This window comes from Phyllostomus discolor, chromosome 5 (genome assembly GCF_004126475.2).
Source record: "Phyllostomus discolor isolate MPI-MPIP mPhyDis1 chromosome 5, mPhyDis1.pri.v3, whole genome shotgun sequence".
Classification (NCBI taxonomy): domain Eukaryota; kingdom Metazoa; phylum Chordata; class Mammalia; order Chiroptera; family Phyllostomidae; genus Phyllostomus; species Phyllostomus discolor.
In genome coordinates this window covers 155,932,025-155,946,518 of record NC_040907.2, presented here as the reverse complement: position 1 = coordinate 155,946,518, position 14,494 = coordinate 155,932,025, and the positions used below count along the sequence as shown (strand labels likewise).

Sequence of the window (14,494 nt, the reverse complement as noted above, 5' to 3'; positions counted from 1 at the left end):
TGAATTTCAGCCAATGAGACTTTGTGTTGAAAGCCTCGTGGCAGAAAAATTTTTTAAATATTTTTAAGAAAATATATATACAAAAAGGCCTTCAAAGCATACCTTGCCCCTTCCCGTGCTGAATTCTGCCTAGACGTGTCACTTTTTCTTGTCTCATCCTTCCCTCTCTGCTCAGTCCCTGTGTCCTTCTAACTAGCATCTCTTAAGGTCTATCTTAACGCCTCTTTCCCCTGTGACACCACCTGCACCTGGGGCTTACTATCTGTTTCAAAAGGCTGCTCACTATCCACACAGATTGAAAACTAAACATAATACTCTTCACATTTCTACCTGTGCCTGCCTTCACGTTGTCCAAAGGACTGTTTGCCATGCTTTTTCACTGAGATTCCTCCCAACACCATTCCCCGCTTTGTGCAAGGCGACCAGAAGTCCCAGTTTATACCTGTGATCCTAGAGTAACTACTAACAGCACCCTCTTCCCTGATAAATATGCCCCTTACCCCATTTGGATAATAAAGTACCTGGTCAAACTACATTTATGGGATTGTGTATTACTTAAACTCAGAGTTTTTCAAGGGTGGCACGTTTGGGGCTGGAGAATTCTTTGTTGTGGGGGCTGTCCCATGGAACGTAGGGTGTTTTGCAACACCCCTGGCCTCTCTCTACTAGACCCCAGCTGCATCCAATATCCCCATTAGTAAAAATCAGAAATCTCTCTAGGCATTGCCAGTTGTCCCTGAGGACCTGGGTGGGGGCAGGGGGAAGGGCAGGCAAAATCACTCCTAGTTGAGAACCACTACTCTAGATGTAAATTCTTCACAAAAGCACAGCATTTTGGTACAAAGTTTATACCAGTGCTAATGGAATATGTTGTTTTATTTTAAAGAAAGATTCCATTTTCAATATTACTCATTCATGATAACCTATGAATTCACTGTGATCAGGAAAAACCTCCCCCACCCCATTCCAGATACACACACTTGTACTAAAAATGCACCGATTTTGTGTTTTTTCCAACAAGGGCTTTCACATCCCCTATGTGGTTGAGAACTTCCCAATGAAAGAACGCACGGATGAAGAGCTGGAAGAAGTGAATAGAGTTTTGCAGCAAAAGAAGATTGAAACAGAGTGTCTGAAGGTACAATTTTAACTTTGAAACAGAGCATTTATATATGTGACGTGCTTTATTTCAAGGTCTCCTTCACACAGGTTTGACTTGGGATACAATTTAGGACAAGTTTAGATATCGTTTGCATCTACCTTTCCATTGCTTGTTAATCTGCAGAACATATCCTAATGAATATGGCGACCAAACCCGCACAGTCAAGGGGCCTAGGCCCTCCACAGCAGTTGCTGGCCTTTACGTAGGAGGGTATGCTCTAGAAAATGAGTTCTGGGGTTTTGTTCTTGTCCTACTCAGAAGTTGTCTCCATCCACCGATACTCTCTTTTATGGTCTCTTATCTCTTGAGAGATTGTATGTTAAGATAATGAGCAAAGATGAAGTAGTGTCTGTTTTGATGGAATTACACTTTGATGGAATTTCCTCAAGAAATTCCAGCTTTTTAAAAAGCAGCAGCCTCCCTCAGACCGCTGAAAAACAGTGCCCCGCTGTGGCAGTTTCATTGTGGCCAGAACCCTGCATGCATTCTTCTTCTGAAACTTACAGTGAAGGTACAGTTTATCCTTCTTAATCTACCCCCACCGGTCTGATGTGAACAAGTGTCTTTGTAAAATATGAAGACAAGTTATGTTTTTTAATGCTTAAGTTCCAACAAAGACTCGACATCTTTACCAAGTTGTCACCCTGACAGCAAAATACTAACGAGGACAATTTTTACCTTTCTGACTTACCCACAGTTTATCCGTTTCCGAGGCTTTCATCTCCTCCACAGCGGTTTCAAGATCTAGTCATCCCTTTGAATTCTGTTGTTGACAAGACAGTTTATCACTTTAAAGCGATGGTTGAAATAATTAAGTTGTCACAAAATCCCCCTTTACAGAATTCTTATTACTGCATAACTTCCATGTAATCTTTTTCTATATTTAGCTACGGAAAGAAATTATAGAGGTTCAGTCTGCTATGACCTTGGTTAAAAAGCATCATGAAGAGGAAGAGGAAGAGGAGGAAGAAGATGTGGCAGTAAGACACACCAGCTTGCCCAATTACCTGTTTGGCAGTCTGAGTCCTGATTTTGGGATACCCACCTCTTTGTTGTCAAGCCAACTGGAACTTCATTCCAGAGAGGAGAAAATCAACCAAATAATATTACTGAAAGTGGGTGAATTTTTTTTCTTTATCCCTGAAAATCTCTAAATATCCCCATGAGGTGTGTTGCAGAGGCTCAAAGTGAATCTCGTGCCAGTCAAACGATGTCTTTGTAGCACACAGAGAAGGACCCAGATGGCTAGCGTCCCTGCTGTTTAAGCAGAGCCTGTGTATAGGAGTTGCTTCCATCCATTTGGATCGGGTTCTGTCCTAACAGGTTTTCTAAACACCCTGCCCTGGCTGATGCCCCAAAACAAACCATTCTTCTACTTGGGTCTCCAGTAAGCTCAACGATAAAAGAAATCCTTGAATGCCGTCTTTCGGGAAACCCCAATGTCCATTAGGACCTTCTCGTACAATGGAGGTGTGATTGCCTGTCCATGCCCTTAACCCGGGGAAGTACACTTTCCTCTCTAAGACTTGTGTACTTTCTGGGGCTCAGGGGTACAGGCAGCGCCCCTCAGGCTCTAAGCTTATACTCCTTACTTTCCACCACACGAGCCAGTCTCAGAACACGCCTGTGCATGCCTACTGAAGGTTTTTGGAAATGCAGTGACAGAGACTACACCAGTACGTGAATGGTCTGAATTTCACGTTGGACATCCCTGGTCCTGAAAGTCCTCCAGCCAGGTCTGCAGTTTGAGAGCTAACCTCCTGCCACACTGCTCTGCCCTCTCTTCCTCTCTTTTTCTCTTGTTCTCCCCCAACCCCTGAAACTCCTGTGCATCTATACTAAGAACTGTTTAGTTATCGCCTTTGCTGCTCAGCTTCTGCTGAACAATGCCCTCAAGGTCTCACTTGCCTGCTGCTTTATTAACCCATCTTCCTACAAAAAGGTCATTTCAGCCCAAGAGAAATTCTGGTGCCTGTAGTTAAGGTCATTGTCCCACCCTGCTTTACTGGTTTCATCTTCAGTAGGACAGATAAATAGACTGAACCCCGGTGGTAACATAAAGGCCACTTAGAGTTGACCCACTGTCCCCAGCAGAGATGGAAACAATCCATTTCGATCCACTGTTGCCTTGGTAATTAGCCAGCTTGCACCCTCTTCCTACCTGAGAATAACTTGACTGGATATAGGAACAATATTGTGTGTGGTTGTACCTTCTGGTAGATTCTCCAAAAGCCACTGTTCATTACCCACCTGAGCATTTATCAACATAACTGCATGCTGCGTTATAACTTTCATTTTAGGAAGTAGGTCGTGGAATAAGAGTTGTAGCCTTACTCCTACATATGGTGGAATGACACTGGAGGTGACAGAACCAAGATGTGGCTTCATATACACAGCATTTTAGAAAGATTAATTTTCTGAATCTTGTAAAATGATTTTGGAGGGAAAGTAAAACTGTGGGATCATGTTGCCAGCAAAGATATGTGTTGTGTATTCAGTAACACATTAATGTTTCAGGATATCATTTACAAGGTAAAAACTGTTTTCAATAATGAGTTTGATGCTGCCTATAAACAAAAAGAATTTGAAATTGCACGTGTGAAGGAAAGAAATGTAAGAATTCAAGAAATTATTTTAGATCTGGAATTGGAAGAATCAGTCTGGCAACCGGACTTTGAGGACTGTGAGAAGCCAGAGAAAACCCTCGTGGTGGAAGACAATGAGGTACGGGCAAGCGACGCTACCCTCATTTCTCGTGGTGTTTTCCCAGCCTCTCATTTACTCATCTTGTTTGCACTGCTGGAAGTGACTGTGTTCGGTAGCATCCTCAGTTACAAGTATCAGAAACAGCTGGCATACCCTCAGCAATGACGAGAATTTCTTTTATGAATCCCAGGGAGTTCAGGGAAGCTTTGGATACCAAGCCTAGAAAGAAGCAGGATGGTCAGACTGGAGCCTTGTGAGGAGCCTAGAAGTTGTTCTTCACCTCTTAGCTCACTGCTCTCTGCATTTCAGCTTCCTCTGGCACTTTCTACCTTACATCTCCTACACTCAAGAGAACAGCTGGTCTAAACTGGAATCCCTTTGTCCCAATTCCCCAAGGGAAGGGGCTCCTTAGCATGGCTCCACTCCAGTGCCTGTACACAGGGAGGTGGGGTCATGTCGCGGGAGGGAGGCTGACAGAGCCACAGTAATTATCTAGGTCGTGAGGGCACATGGGTCCCAGAGAAAGGGGGCTTGCTGGGCGGCCTTCTTACAAGGCGTTTAGCACGGAGGCGGTTACAAGAAGATGAATGCTTAAAGAAAACAATAAAAATATAACCATATTTCATTTCTAAAAAGTAAAAAATGCTACAGAATACTCAAAGAAAGCCCCTTGCTCACAGGAAACCAGCTAGATTACTGAGGGGGTGGCAGGAGGCTGGCAGGGGAGGTAACAGTGTTGCTTAAAAGTAATAACAAACACAGTCCTGGGTAAAAGCCAGGCACCTAAGTGTCCTAGATAGACTGAGACTAATTTGTCACTGTAGGACTTATAACATAGGCACCACTGTTACCTCCATTTTACAGAAGAGGAAACTAAGGCGCAGAGAGGCTAAGGAGCTTGACCACAGTTTCAAAGCTAGAAAGTAACAGAGTTGGGTCTGAACGCAGTCGTTATACTTCAGAGGAGTTCCTCTTAACTTCCGCGCTCTGCTGTATTTGTTTAAGGAAGTCGTTTCTTCCGGAGCCAGCCTCTCGCCATAGGCCCTGAGACTCAAGGACCCCACTCTGCTGTCTCACCAAGGCCCTGCTCTGTGTGCCCAGCTAACTCCACCCACTCCCTTCCTCTCATCCGCTAATCACCTCTGCATTTCAGAGAGTGATCTTGTAAACCAAACATTGTGCCCTTCTCCTGCTTAACCCCTGCAGCCGCTGCTCACTTCACTCTGGGTAACACCCACAGTCCCTGTCTGACTGCCCCCCCCCCCCCCCCCCCCCCTCCCGGGCCCCCTTCACTCCGCTACTCTCCCAGCCTTGCTCGGCTGTGGCCACGCTTGCGTTCTCACAGTTCCTTGAGTGTCCCAGACTCTGACCTCTCAGGCCTCCATCCTGCAGGATTTGGCTTAGATGACGCTTCTTTGGGCCCTTTCCCTTCGAATATCAGTTAGGTCCCCTGTCATAATTTCTTTAGGGACAGATGAATTTAGAGAGCTAATAGAGAAGTAACAATCTATTTTTTCCAACCCTCTCATTTGAAAAGTAGGAAACTGTAAAATCTGGGCATACCCTTTATCCCCCTGAGACCCTCTGACCTTCTCTTGGTGTGTGGCAGGGAAGGTTGGTTGAATTTTGTAGGAATAACAGCGGGAAACTATATATTTTCTTTCAGATTACAGTTCAAAAACATCTTAAACCATGGCAAAAAGCCAAAACAGAATTGATCACGACCCAGAAAACGGACCAATGGCTTCAGTCGCAGGTATGCAGTTTCGCTCAGTGCCCAAGGCCCTCTTTCCTTTAGGGATACCTGTTCCTAACTTGGCTGAACAGTCTTGCACTTGGACTGCACCACGGAAACACATCACCACATTAGTCATGGTCAGAGGTCCCTAGAATCTCAGTGGCCTCTGTCCCCTCTCCCCTGCAGGGCACCGTTCACCCTCCCTGATCCCAAGTGCAGTCGTTCTAACACTGAGTGGGAAGCTGCCCCCAGTGGTACCACCAGAGCATCCCATGCCGGAGTCAGCTGCCCTCACTGACCCCCACTCTTTCCCAGGCCTCCGAAACCAGACACCGCGCCCTGATGGACATGATGGGAGGAGTCCTGGAAGTCAAGAAGGAAGACATTTTGAGGATGGTGAGATTTCTGGACATCCTTATGGAAGGTGGCATGGGATGAAAAGAACTACTTAAATTTGACCATTTTTGCCTTTGTGAATTCGAGTTTCAGAAATTCCACAGCAACAAAAACACAACCTCCAGTACCTTATGAACATACCACATAAGGCAAATGAGGAATTGGAAACCCCAGACACACCTTCTGAACACAAACAAGCAACCACAGTGGTTTCCGTCTCTACCGAAGGGAGAGGTGCAGGGATAATGCTGCACCTGCTATTCTCTCGAGAAAAATTCCCTTGAATACCTGACACAGGTGTCCCTGGAGCTCGTGTGCAGTTCCGGCTGTGGAGATGTCAACACAAACCTCCAACCCTGTCACCTTAGAGTCTGGGTGCAGCCCAGACTGCCCCACGTCATTTACGTGACAGAAGAACAGCGGTCACATTTTTTCTTGGACGTTGGTCAAAGTGTCAGGCCAGTCTTGCCAATGTGAAGAAAGACGCCATGTTAAAGGGCTCTCGTTTTCAGCTGTAACAATAACTCTGCGCTTCTGTTGTACTCCTGCATGTGTCATGTGTAGGTTTGAGCTGCAATATATGCTTTGCTTTGTATCTTCAGGTGATCCCTCAGCCTGCTTTCATGGCGAAACCAGACACTGTATGGACTGAAGAGGAAAGGAGACAATTCAGAGACTATGAGAAGAAAGTCAAGGAGTTAAATGAAGAAAGAGATAAGTACAGAAAGGTCAGAAGAGCAAGGGATTAATATACCCTACCGTATCCAAGGTTTTGTTTCAACATATTTTCAAATTGTTCTTGATTTTGTCATTGTCTAGTAGTTTAAGGATAGTGTTTCAAATGAAATTTTCAAGAGAATTTGGAGAAGTGAGTGGAGATAAAGTTAAAAAGTTAGAATAATTTTCTAAAGAGTGTATTTGTCTTTTAAAGTTCTTATCGATGTCAGTGTGCCCCACATCACTGCAAGGTCTGGTGAGCGCCGGTCAGGGTGTGCGCAAGGCGCCGCTCTGTGTGGTCTGCGTCCACGTGAGTCCGGCAGTGCTCTGCGTGATCCGTTCTCGGTCACCAGGACAGGACTTGAGAGAAGAACACAGTCAGTGTGGTACATACGCTACCGTTCTAATTTGAGATTTTTGCAAAGCACTTCTCCTACCTTTATCTTCTTTCATCACAAAGAAACGTTCCCACGTTAAAATCACTTACAACTATAATGGAGATATAAAAACAGCTGGTATACAACCAAATAAATAATGTTTATTCCTCTGTGATGCAAGTAAAGTTGTCACATCACTTGAGGCAGGACAGTCGGTCAGCTTTATAGCAGCCGCGTCTCTCGAATGGTTTGTTTGAACCTCTGGTTAACCTGTCCTGTTCTCATCCACTGCCATCCTCTAACAGTGTCCTGCATTTTACCCCAAGACAGCACTTGCCTGAGAGCCAAAATGAAGAGTTTTGAATGCAGCAGAGATTTCAGGGAGTTGGGAGACATAAATAAGGGGTGGCACTTACTCCGTGGCCTTGCACTCTGAGGAGGTGCACGGCCCACACCCTCCCCTCTCTGCTCCGTGGCCTTGCTCCCTGGCAAACCCCAGCTTGTTTGAGCCCAGCGCTTGGCCTTCTGTGCACCTGCACCTGCAGTGGGTGAGGGAAAAACACTGACTGGCTTCACCCTCGTGGCCTTAATCATTTTTCCCTATTTTTTCACTAGTTATTTTTATTGAATTATTGGGGTGACACTGGTTAACAAAATTACACAGGTTTCAGGTGCACAATTCCACAAAACACCGTGTGTACACTGTCTTGTGTGTTCACCACCAAGTCTCCTTCCATCACCACTTATCCCCCTCCCCCCATACTTTCCTCCACCTCCCTTTAATCTTCATTAGGTCCTGAGAGCTGCCCAGAGACACTATTGGATTTCCCAGCTAGCTTAGTCCTCCGCACCTTGGGGATCTTGTTAAAAATGCAGGTTTGGACTCCATCTTTCTGAGGAGATGGAAGCAGCCTCACGTTTCTAACAAGCGACCAGGTGGTGCAGCTGATGCTAGTGAGCCGACTCCACTCTGAGTAGCCAGGTCCTAGAGGACCACTTCACATATTCTCTGTCCTCAAGCTTCCAATACCAAACCCCCAGTAACCTTATTTTCTGTTTCAATTGGAGAAGAGAAGCAACTAAAAAATTTTTCTTACTCTTCCACCACCACTATGTCTGGCACCCTGCACCGAATCCACAGAATCCCCCTGTCTTGCTGTCTCTTATGGATGAAATGGCCTCGCACCTGCTCAAGCCCGGTCCTCCACTGGAGCACCAATACCGTCCCATCTCACCCATTCAGCATCGTTACTACAGCAATCTGCCCCCTTCTCCTATAGCGTCAGTTTTCCCCTCTCTACTGGGTTTTTCCCACAAACGTAAACACGTGGTGTAACCTTTTACATTGTATACGTCTCTCATCTTATACAAAAGAAGAAGAAATGGGATTCCCTTGAAGGGGATTCTGGAGTTCTCTCTACTATTCTTGTTACTCTTATATTAGTCTGAAATTGTTTCAAAATAAAGAGTTGAAGAATAAAACTCCCTTAATCCCACTTTCCTCTCGATGCACTAATCAGTGTCTCCTGAAAAAACTCCAGAAGTCATCTGTGTTCAGTCCAATTGCTCTCTCCTCAATCTTTAAAAGGGGGATAGATATTGAGCAAGTGATAAAGCCAATCAGGCAGAATATTATATGATTAAATTGATTAAAAGATTATGAGAATTGCTTGTATTATTCTTGTAACTTTTCTGTAAATTTGAAGTCATATCAAAACTTAAAAGCTACAAAAATTTTAAAGATAAAAATTATTTGTAAATATGTCTAGAATTGAGCTGCAGATGTTGTTTTCTTTATAAATATAACTTCATAGCTTTTCACCTACCTCCTGTGTGCTTAGCTCTCTATCCTGGTGGAGTTTTTTTAAAAAACAGGTGGAATTTTTTTTTCTCCTGATAAGGATAAAGCATACAAAACAAAACAAAGCCAAGAGAGAATGTACACACACACATACACACTCACTTCTTATTTCTTTAAAATCTAAAAGGTTACATGAAGAAGTATTTATAGCTTTTAGAAAAGTCAAGATTTCTTTCCAGGCCTGATTGTGTGCCTGGAAATTTCTGTTCTATAGAGTCAGCATTTTCTGGAAAGATTTGCTGCGGTTTGTTTTACTAGGCCTACGGCAGCAGGCTCCCAAGACTGCTTCATTAGTAACAATCAGTGATTTTACCTATTTTTTTCCAGTGTAATCTTTTTAAAGCAAAAATCCTGGACTCACAATATATTGAGTAAATCCAGGTGGAACACCTCTGATTGAAGGGGGCCAGAGGGCCAGAACACCTCACAAGACCTGCCCACCACCTGCCCTGCCCTTGTGGCAAAATGTGAACCCCACTTCTAGGAGCATTTGATGTTCCTGTGCTAACCTGCTGTTGACTTCCTTTTAGTCCTTAGAAGCAGAATTGAAGAAACTTCAAAACTCAATTCATGAAACCACACAGAATTTTGACGAACATTTAAAAAAACTCTTTGAAAGGAGAGTGAAAGCAGAAATGGTTGTCAACCAGGTAAATGAAAGTTTCCTCATATAACTTTCTTTTTTAAGGAGCTTCCAGGTCTTCTCAGTGTTCTTGGGATAAAGACCAACACCCTTTCTAGAGCCAGGGTCCTGCAGGCTCTGGGCCTAGTTCGCGCTCTGGCCTCGCTTGTGCCACACTCCCCCTCACTCGCCACACTCTCTCCTCTGGTGTCTTGAACACACCACTTTGTCCTTCCTCCTGGCTCTGCCCACTGCTCTGCATCCTGGCCTGCATCTGTTCATCTGTCAGATCCCAGTGTAAAAGCCAATTCCTCAAACCATGTAAGCTCTTCTGTTATATCCTTTGTTCTTTTACTTTCTGTCACTTACTATACAACTGAGTTTTAATTTATGCAAGATTACTTTTTAATGCTCCCAAGACTGTAATCTCCATGAGGGTAGTGTCTGGGTCTTTCTTGTCCATCCCCGTATCTCCATCAACTAGCAAAGGGCTAGGCTCATCTATATGCTAAATGAAGGAATACTCCACATGTGCAAAAGATCAGACAGAGAATCTGGCTTAATTCGATTCAGCAGTAGCAAGATCAGTGAAATGTGCAGTAACTAGAAGCAAGAAGATGAAGGAGTGAAACCTTCAGGTTCTGAGGGACAATTATTCCTGACATTGGATTCATATGTAAGAGAAGAAGATGATTTTGAGAAATGCAAGGTCTCAAAAATGTATATGCATCTCTTCTCAGGGAGAAATGGGAAGATGTGTCTCACCAAAGCAAGGGGACCAACCAAAAAAGATGAGGGTAGTTAAAGGGACCTTCAGGAAGATGTCTGTATCCTCAGCATCCCAACAAAATGGTATCCTGAAAGGATTTCCTCTAAGAGAGTTTAATTCAGGGATTCTTTACTGAGGTTTAGACAGGGTTAAGGGAAACAGCAAGGATCGGTGAAACACACAGAGACTAGAAACAATGGGAAACCGGTATCATTTCTAGAGCTAAAGAGGCAAGGGAAGGAAGCTATTACCAGGGCCCAGCAAGACCTGTAGGCCTGGGGGAGGGCTGCTCCTCAGCAGTCGTGGCTGTAGACAGAACACAGTGACTTCCCAGCAGGAAGGGAGTGTGTGTGTGTGGTAGTTAGGTGGGGGAAGATCGGAAGTGAATACCACAGCTTTAGTCATAGGAGTAGCGTTAGTCATAATGGCCGAAAAACTAAAAATAATCCAAATGTCCAACAATTATGACTGGGTAAGTAAAATATGCCTTAGCCATGTAAGAGAATATTATTCAGCAATAAAAATAGTACGTGCTACAACATGGATGAACCTTGAAAACCTGCTAAGTGAAAGACGCTAGACACCCAAGGCCACATATTGAATAATTCAATTGATATGAAATGTCCAGAATAGGCAAATCCGTAGAGACTGACAGTTAACTAGTGGTTGCCTTGGGGCTGGGGCAGGGGGGCCTCTTGGGGATGAGCTGTGGAAAGAAAAGGGAAATGGCTGCTGAAGGATTTCTTTTCAGAGTGATGAAATATTCAAAAGTGATTATGGTGAAGGTTGTCCAACTCCACGAATATACAAACAACCATGCGGTTATACACTTCAAATAAATGAATTGTATGGATTGGGAAGCACATCTTTAAAAAGCTATAATTTTAAAAAAGATAATACTTAGAACATCTTTCATACATGATAAGGAGGAAACTATCAAAGATTACTAGGTAATGTCAAGAGGACTCAGGAGCCAACTTTAAAAGCTCCCCTAAATGGCTCTGGCCAAGCAGCTCTGTTGGTTAGAGCATCATCCCAGTACACCAAGGCTACAAGTTTGATCCCTAGTCAGGGCACATACAAGACTCAACTGATGAATGCATAAGTAGGTGGAACAGCAAATTGATCTCTCTCTCTATCTCTCTTTAAAATCAGTAAATAAAAATTAAAATAAGATAAAATTTCCCATAAATGGAACAATTTATGATTTAACAATAATAATTGCAATTGACTGAAACCCATCAAATTTGCATAAAGTTATGAATTTGTGATATTTTTTAAAAATGCTAATTGTTCACTTTCAGAGGATAACAGCTAATTTGTTATATAAAAATTGATAAAGTATCAAGTATTTATTCTGCTTTTCTATGTGAACTGTACCATTAAGTAATGAAAAAGTAGATAAGGAGAAACATCTCTTTATAAAATAATTTCAACTAGTAAGTAAAAAAAGAATAATAGAAATAGGCTATTACCATTTTGCAACTCTGAATGCATTAACAGGCCTGGGAATTGAACATTCATAGCCGCTAACCTTGGGAAAAGAAAGACAACCTGATACTGCAGGCATTGTATGTCTCCTGGTGAGACACAGTATCCCCTGCAGTCTTGCCAATGGGACCCACTGTGGGTCTCAGCAGGCCTCTGATCCAGCGGCCGACTTTCAAGAAATACATGGGATGAGGGACCCTGATAAGTTCACATAAAGATGCAGTTGTTGAACCCAGACTAGGTGAAACTGCAAATAACTACAACTAAGTGTAAGGAAAAGAAAGGGACAGAAGGGAACCCATAGGGTATAAGAGACTTTTAAAAGGTGATAATTTTGTAAATGAACAAGTTTTACTCTAGTGCTTGGAGACACGTACTTGGGCAATAAAGAACTACAAGGACACACAGGAAAGAGATCACTGTAAATTGGGACAGGGGTCACTGGGATCAAGATTATGCTGGGGACACATGGAAGGGACTCTGGACGGTGGTGAAGTTCTATTTCTGGACCTGGGTGGTGACTCCAGGAGTTTCTGCCTTTCTAATAACTTGTCAAACTCCACCTTTGTTTTATATGTTTTTCTGTATGTATGTTTTATCTCACAATGAAAAGATGAAAAGTGCGAAACAAATGAGTAGTTATTGTAGCAGTTTATATTCCCATTTTCTTAAAAGGCATTTCCCTTCCTAGTGTGTCATAAACTTGCTTGATAAGTGCCAAGTCTCTGATGCTCAGTAGAAAATACTGTCTTGGGTAGAAGTATTGACCACCACTCCCCTTTTAAATATTTCTACAGGAGGAATTGAAAATAAATAACCTTGTTTTTTCTTTACTGTTGGATGAAGAAATAAACTCCAGAGAAACATTCCTAAACAACTATCTTGTAAGAAAGCAGGAAGAGAGAGTAAGTATAGGATAGGATATCCGAGTACAGCATTTCTGATAGACATGGTCCTTGCCAACAAGAGTACACACACACCTAGACCCTTCCTTCTTTCCATACTTCTGACTCCACTGTGTGTGTTCCCTGGCTCTTTGTCTGGGACTTTGTTCCAGGGCTGGTGAAAGCATACACTCCTATTTGTTAGTAAAGTTATGTGATTCTGCATTTGCAATCATTTAGTCAAAGGAAACATATACTTTTTTACATGACATATGGTTTCTAAATGAGGCCATATATCTTCATGATTGAAAAGAGCTGCTTTTAATCACTGGCTGGCTATGGGAATTCAGGCAAGACTTTTAGCCTTTTAAGCTATTTACAGTCTCTTCACTAGGGAATATTGTTCTGTCTGGACCATTTGCATCCTAGGTTTTACTAATCATGTAAGCAATGGATTATCTTACAAAATAAAAAGATGTCATAATCTGAAAAACTCTATCTAATAAATAGAAGCACAAATAGATGTGTTTCATTAAAGAGACAATGAAAGAAAAATGCTTAATCACATAATTTTCAAAATGTCAGCTTTTATCGATAATGTTAATAAAAGACATTTATGAATGAATAAATTATCATGTGTGATATATGTACTTACTTTTTGCTCAGTCTGTTAAGTAGCATGTACAAGGCCCCTTGTAAATACAACCCGACTCATAACGGCACTACAGGGTTTTGGAGCTCCTTCACAGACGTGGAGGCCGTCTCAGAGAGACGGGCAGCATGCCTGAGTCACCCAGTAGTATGCAACACTACTAGTTCCAGCGGGAGCTGGAACTGTGGAAACAAACGAAGACCACCCAAATGAGAATGCGTGAACTATATATCCAGAGCTTGGTATAGAAAGGGAATCAGCTACCATCATTTGTTTTTGGCAGACGCTCAAAGACAGGCAGAGGGATGGGAAAGCATTTAATGAGTAAAGGAGAGGCCTTCAGATGCCCTCTGATCTGAAGTTTGGGGCATGAGGACTCTGGGGGCAAGTTAATTAGAAATCTTGTAACCTGTGTGATTAGTTTGGGGAGTATATTGACTTTCTCTAGTTAATTGCAACTTGGAAATTGTGGCAAAAATTAAGAAATCCGAATGTTATTTTCTAAGTCTTGGCAGTTTAGGGCCAATTGCTGCACAGGTTGTGAGTTAGAGTTCTATTTCCACGTGCGGTTTGGCCATTGTCCTTTTATCTATTCTGTCTCTCAGAACCCAGGTCCAGGCAACTCCCAAGCCTGTGAGATTTTAGCATCCATGTGCCTCCCCAAGAGTGTAGCTAGTTCTGCAGTCACTTCCACACTCACACACAGAGCTAGCTGGACTCAGACACAGGTGATTGGATGTTCCTTCTTTCAAAGTCTCCGGTTGGTTTATTTTCCTCTATAATTGTTGTCTGCAATGAATATTTTACCGACACATTTATCTCGTACTAGGAAATTCCTTGTTCTTTTTAGTACCTCCAGTATTTTTGTTTCTTCTGAAAAAATATACAGTCACAACTGGCCATTCCCAATGTTATTACAGAGAAAGACTTCAGAAGCCGTCCGGAAATCTAAAGAAAACCTGGACATGTACAAGGAACACTATGACAACTTACTGGCGGAAGACAAGGTGAGAGCCGCCGTCTTACCCACTTGCCAGTGCCGTAAAGTGCGGCTGCCAGGATTTGAGGGGAGATTAGAAGGAAAATAATTTAATTTCCTCATAGATTTTTCTCCTACTA

The 14,494-nt window shown here is 42.9% G+C and overlaps 1 protein-coding gene across 3 annotated transcripts in view; it reads left to right on the top strand.

Annotated features, from left to right (window-relative positions):
- The window catches only part of CFAP43 (cilia and flagella associated protein 43), an 81,521-nt gene that overhangs the window by 56,000 nt on the left and 11,027 nt on the right, over window positions 1–14,494 (top strand). For all 3 annotated transcript variants that reach the window (XM_028512855.2, XM_036027261.1, XM_036027260.1), the window contains 9 exons: window positions 1,022–1,138; window positions 2,050–2,277; window positions 3,680–3,886; window positions 5,535–5,624; window positions 5,922–6,002; window positions 6,605–6,730; window positions 9,488–9,607; window positions 12,637–12,744; window positions 14,296–14,382. In XM_028512855.2, coding sequence (XP_028368656.1) covers window positions 1,022–1,138; window positions 2,050–2,277; window positions 3,680–3,886; window positions 5,535–5,624; window positions 5,922–6,002; window positions 6,605–6,730; window positions 9,488–9,607; window positions 12,637–12,744; window positions 14,296–14,382 — 1,164 coding nt within the window. The remainder of the gene's footprint in view (window positions 1–1,021; window positions 1,139–2,049; window positions 2,278–3,679; window positions 3,887–5,534; window positions 5,625–5,921; window positions 6,003–6,604; window positions 6,731–9,487; window positions 9,608–12,636; window positions 12,745–14,295; window positions 14,383–14,494) is intronic.